Source organism: Larimichthys crocea, chromosome XIII, assembly GCF_000972845.2.
Source record: "Larimichthys crocea isolate SSNF chromosome XIII, L_crocea_2.0, whole genome shotgun sequence".
In the NCBI taxonomy this organism is placed as follows: Eukaryota; Metazoa; Chordata; class Actinopteri; family Sciaenidae; genus Larimichthys; species Larimichthys crocea.
Window position 1 is genome coordinate 21,936,032 of NC_040023.1, and position 6,000 is coordinate 21,942,031.

General features: G+C 37.0%; 1 protein-coding gene across 2 annotated transcripts in view; it reads left to right on the plus strand.

Annotated features, from left to right (window-relative positions):
* Positions 1-6,000, plus strand: part of adcy2a (adenylate cyclase 2a) — a 57,954-nt gene that overhangs the window by 19,540 nt on the left and 32,414 nt on the right. For both annotated transcript variants that reach the window (XM_027287389.1, XM_027287390.1), the window contains exon 4: positions 3,977-4,138. In XM_027287389.1, the coding sequence (XP_027143190.1) occupies positions 3,977-4,138 (162 nt within the window). The remainder of the gene's footprint in view (positions 1-3,976; positions 4,139-6,000) is intronic.

Genomic DNA, 6,000 nt, shown 5'->3' on the forward strand with positions numbered 1-6,000 from the left:
AACTACTTGAGTCCAATTGCAAAATTTACTTATTTCAACATTTCTACTTAAATTTCTACACAGGCTTTGAAAAAACTAGATAAATTCTCAATTGTCCTTTGTGTTTTTACTGTTGTGGCATAAAGCAGCTTCACCAGAAAGGGAACATAGTCATTATTTGTGGTGACATTTTCATAGAGAGATTAACACAACAAACAATATTTACATTACAAACTGCACTGACAATACAGTACACTGTCATGTAAAAGTAATATCACAAGGCTCCAGATATTCTCTCAGCTGTGTTCACCACCCAACCTCTGTCAGAGTGAGTTTGTATACAGTACACCATTTCCATTTTCAGACCTGAAATCAATTGGATGCTTATCCTCTCCCCACAAAGCCCACTGTGTTTGTCGATGCTGGGGAAATGGGCTTATCTGTGTGGTCCAGCCTCTACCCCTCACTGAGAGATGTCTGGACCCTGCCTCATCTCCTACTTTCCCTCTCTCTGTCTCTCTTGATCCCTCCCTGTCTCTTAGACACACACATGCACAGATGCACACTCACACTTCTTTTTGAGTAGACAGCCAGCCTTATTTTGGGACAGAAGAGGGTGGGGAAAGGAGAGTTGAAGGGTGAAGGAAAAGGCCTTCTGGGTTGGTTGGAATAGTAAAGAAGAGGGAAGATGGTGAAAACAAGACAGGAACTATATACTGATAGAAAAAAGAGGGAAATGGGATAATACAAGGGAGAGAGGCATAATAAAATGTAAAGAGGAGGTGTAATTAAGCCAATTTCTTAAAGTGAATCAGGTTAGAATTTTAATTCTAGGAACATTGACTATATATTTTTTTGTGCTAAACACCTTCATTTATCTCAGAAAGTAAGGTCCAGACTAATTACAAACCGAACACTTTGGATGATTATTTCTTTTGTACCTCACTTAATTCTGCACTTTCACAATAAAATAATTGATCACATTTTTTCCGCATAGCACATGCACACACGCACACACCACAGTCTGTAAACTAATCTCTTCCACAGACTGTAGACTAAAAGCCTAATGTAATCTGACACTCCATCTCTATAATTTGTTTTATGAGCCCTCCTCAGTGTCATTATCAAGGCATTGATTCATGGTGCAGTAGAGTTGACTGTACCATGATGGACCGCAAAAAGCTTTGTCCACTTAATTGTCTGAGAGAGAGTCCTTAAATGCTTACTTTAACCATACAGAAGGAAGCTCTTCACTGTTTTATTACTTCATTAAGTATCAAGTGTGCAGGACAAGTCAGTAGGTGTCTCTACCCCTTCAGCCTCTCCATTACATTGGTACAGTCTCATGATTCAGAAACAGCATTGGATTTCAGAGTATTAGTTTATTAAAAAAAAGCTTTCTGGATTCTAAGCAAATTATGTAGCTGTGCGAGATGATATCTGTCAGCAATTAACATCTTTATCTTGTATGAGCAATTAAGTTAATATGTTCTTAATACTTCTGACATAATGAATAAATATCTATTTAGCTATTTCATAAATCCTTCACAGAGAAGAGAAATCTCAATGAGCTTGTGCTTGTAGGCTCACATTCACTAAATTGTTTACCAGATTTGTTCAGTTTAAATGCTATAACCTGACATTGCTGTTTTTTTCTTTTTTTGTTTGTTTGTTTTTGTTGCACCCCTGCATCTGTTCTGATTGTGCACTTATATCTATTTTTTTAAGCTTTTAGATTCATTGTGTGTTTCGGCAGGGATTTGACAAGATAAAAGGAAGGAGCTGGCTGAAGAAAACTGTCACCACTCTAAAACATTTCTCATACTGCAAAAACACCACCACCACTACAGCCACTCTAGTAATTGACAGTTATTCTGACACAGAATAAGGGATACGAGAACCGCCCTGTTTAGTTTTTCCAGCTCTACTAGTCACCTGACACACCTCTCCACACCTGATTTACCATTTGCTTCACACTATAAATAGATGTCTGGTCAGCTTCCTTTTAGTCAGATTGTTAATGTTGCCATTCATGGTTACTTTTGGTTTATCAGTAAACTGCCTCAAAAACTTTAAATCTCTATCTTTATGTTTGTATCTTTATCCTAACTTCTGTTCTTAACTGTGACACAGTAAGAATCAAATGAGAATGCAACCAGTTAAAGCTTGGTCAGTCAGTAGTACAGAGAGATTAGACACAGTTCCTTCCTGGGTTGTGGTAATGCAACTGCAATTCTTTAGAGACCAACAGGAACACAGACAGTGTCCACTAAAACATTAATATTGTTTCATATTATTCTGTATGTATGTATGTATGTATGTATGTATGTATGTATGTATGTATGTATGTATGTACGTATGTACGTATGTACGTACGTACGTACGTACGTACGTACGTATGTATGTATGTATGTATGTATGTATGTCCTAAAAATACATTTTAAAGGTTTGCATCCATCCATCCTTTTTAGGACCAGTTCAGCACTAAGCTTTTATAACAGACAGGAAATATAACATAATAGGTCATTCTAAGGCAGGTCGTTCTAATTTATTTTTATTATTGAAGCTGTGAAATAAAATAGACAATGTCTCCAAATATATATACTCTCCACTTTGAAATTCAGAGCGCTATGTTGTCATTTGTCATTGCTGTATGTTGTCATGCAATATTTAAAGAAAGGCACCATCTTCAACATTTCAGCCAAACAACACTTGGAACAATGAGTCACCTTAAAATAAATGTCTCATGTCTTGAGTTGGAAAATGGACCAATTGGTAGTACGAGGGGATAATATTTAGTGTTCTGATTCCTTCTTCACCCTTGTTGTGTAGTAAATAACTGGAAAAGGATTGCACCTGTTCTCCAGTGGCAGTCATGTAAGGAGTTATAGTTAGAGTGAGTGATATCAGGTTGTCAATATAGTGCCACAAGGTGCTATTGCCATTTTTAGAAAAAAAATCATACTGCACTGGCCAGTGAGTGACATACACCTTCAGTATGATGCTATATATAAATTATATAACAATCAGTATGACATTGAATGTATGTGACCTGAACAGTGATTTTGAGGATGATAAAGATCATTATGATTGCTATTGTCTTTAATAAAATATTATATTGTATATTATATAATATGTAAGATAGTTTACTGATTTGATCTTAACTCCAACATGAATAAAGCATTGTCTTAAAGGAAACAGGCCATCCTTTGAAAGTTGCCACTATTTACATTCACAGCCATAGTTAGCCATTAAGAAAGTAGCAGTGTGGAACGGTGTGTTAGTCACACAGGCTTAAACAGAGGAGGTACTGTGTTTCCTCATTTTTGCTCGCTCGCTTTCCTTTCCTCTCCTCTTTCCATCTCACTTCCCGCTACACGCTAGCCCTGCAAATAACCCAAGAAAGGTTAACTGGCACCTGGCTGCATCCTGTGAGAACACTGGCCTCTTTCTATCCATGCACGACAGCAGATGAGCTGCTTTAACCCTGCTGCAGAGGGCACATTTAAAAACTGTGTGTGTGTTGTGTGTGTTTGTATGTGTGTGGAGCTTGGGTAAAAAGGGTAGCACTCTGCATGCTGCATCAGAGGTGGTAGGTTTGAAGTGTGAGAGCTGATTGCCCCCTTTTCTGCTTTCTGCAATCAAGAGAGCTTAGGTAAAGCAGAGGCACTCAGAATGTGATAATGGATCGACTGTTCAGTGCACTACATTAAAATATGTTTAATAGCACAAATATATATTCATTCCTCCCTTTTCCTTTTGTGATTGAGTCACTGGTTTTATATCGAAAACCTAGCAGCATATTTATTTTTCTATTTTGTGTGTGTGAACATATACATATATGCATGCAAGTGACAGGTCCACAGGACTGTCAACACTGATATTTTATTTCCGTATTTTCTTTTCATGTGCATCCATCGCTTTTGCTCTCTTTATCCAGTCTGTCTTTACTGTTTTGCTCTGCAGGTGTGTCATAAGTGTGTCTCTTTCTCCACAGGTGTCATTCTTCCTGTTCATTGTGTTTGTGGTTTACACCATGCTGCCGTTCTCTATGCGGGACGCCATCATCGCCAGTGTCCTGACCTCCGCTTCTCACACCATTGTATTGAGCGTCTGCCTGTCCACCACAGCTGATCACATGGAACCAATAGTGTGGCAGGTAAGGCAATCAAACACAAGTGTGGGTTAATGGTAGGAGACACATTAATATACAAGAGCAATGAGTCACCTAAATATACACACACCTCCGTGTACTCGAACTGTGTACTTTATTATTTAATCAGTATTAATTTGTGACTTTAGTAATAATTAGATGTCACAACTTCACTACATATACTAAAGGAAGTTTAAAGAAAACGGTTAACCTCTTTTGGTGAGGCTGTATTGTCATTAAGACAATAGACCTTTTAAGAAAACAACAAACAAATAAAAAAAGTTTCAAGAATAACTTTGGATATTTTCATCCTGAGTTTTTCCAGTACATACTGAGGCCCACTGTACGTAATGTAAACAAACACAAATGAAGCCGTTTTTATACTTATGCAAACAGGCATCCTGCAGCCAACAACGCATCAGGGGGTCTATCAGGGGTCTTAATAAACATGACAATTTTACTGTGTGGCACTAAGAAAATCAGCTTTTTAAAACATGTAACCCTATATATTGTTTTAGTTACGTAGTCATACTATATGCCGACCAATCCATACTTCATGGAAAGCATAACCACGGTTGTCCTTTGGTTTTGTTTTATTATCTAGATGGAATCAAAATGGAAATGTTTTTCCAGAGATTTAATTTTCCTTTTTTTTCAGTTTCCTCATCCTGCTCACAAAATAACCATTTCTCTTAATTTTAACCCACAGCATGTATTTTTAGCACACAAACAAATGTGACCTTTTAAACTAAAACTAAGTTAGCATAGCAGGTGAGTGATAGAAATTCTAATGTGTTTATTTATTTGTTTTTTTAATTTCATACTACATAAAAGGTCACCCTCTCGCTTAATTTTCTGCAATATTTGTTTGTTTGTTTTTTTCATCACAAAAGGCAGTTGGCATATGCTGGGACAGGAAAACAATCAGCTAGTTAATACAGACATTATTTAAAGCGTATTTAAACACGATTCCAAAATCAGTTATTGCCAATCCACCTACAGCTAATTCAATTTAATACATAAAGAAAACATTGATTTAACAAGCATATTACAAAAGCCACGCTGCAGTGATAATTAGAGAGACAAAAATGCAACCTAACATGTCAGAGCCAAATCACAAAGGGCATACAAAAAAGCTAAGTGATTATCATTTTACCATATTTTCATCTCAGTTACTACACCTTTTCTGTGTGTATCATTTGTTTGTCAGCCCTGTTACTCAACTGCAGTCTTACAGAATTGTGGCTAGTCATTTCTACTGATACAATACAACTACCACAGGAAGACTATTTTCAGACAAAGGAGTAATACTCAGCAGTCCAGCTTTTGAAAAAAAAAAAAAGAAAAACGTTGGGACAGCTTAGAAAGCCTCTCCTGACAAATGACATCCTGTCCTTCAGATAATAGGAAAACATCTCCTGTACTCCTTTTCTAAAATAATTCTTCATAGTCTTACAAAATATATCTCAATAATGATGATTGTGCCTGTATCTTCATGTCTCTGTATTCCCTACTCTTAAACCTTCACAAAGATAATCTATTGCCTCTCTGATCTCTGCTGTGATGGGCTGTTATTGGTCTCAGCCTACTTTTCTTTCATATGTAACTGTAGCATGGGCATACTAGCATCTGGGCTGCCTGGGGCTATATGCTACATGGTCAGTATCTGCCAGCTCTTGTTGTGCAGGTCAGTTTGCCAATTTCAGTGGAAAATCTGCCAGAGTGTCCTCTGAGAATCTCCCCATGTAAAAATAAAGGAAAGCATCAGTAAAGTGAAAGCAAAAAGGCATGTTCAGAAATATTACTTCCTGAAAGCAATTAATGATGTTATTTCTAGCATTCAAATATGAAGTTTATTTTTGCAAATT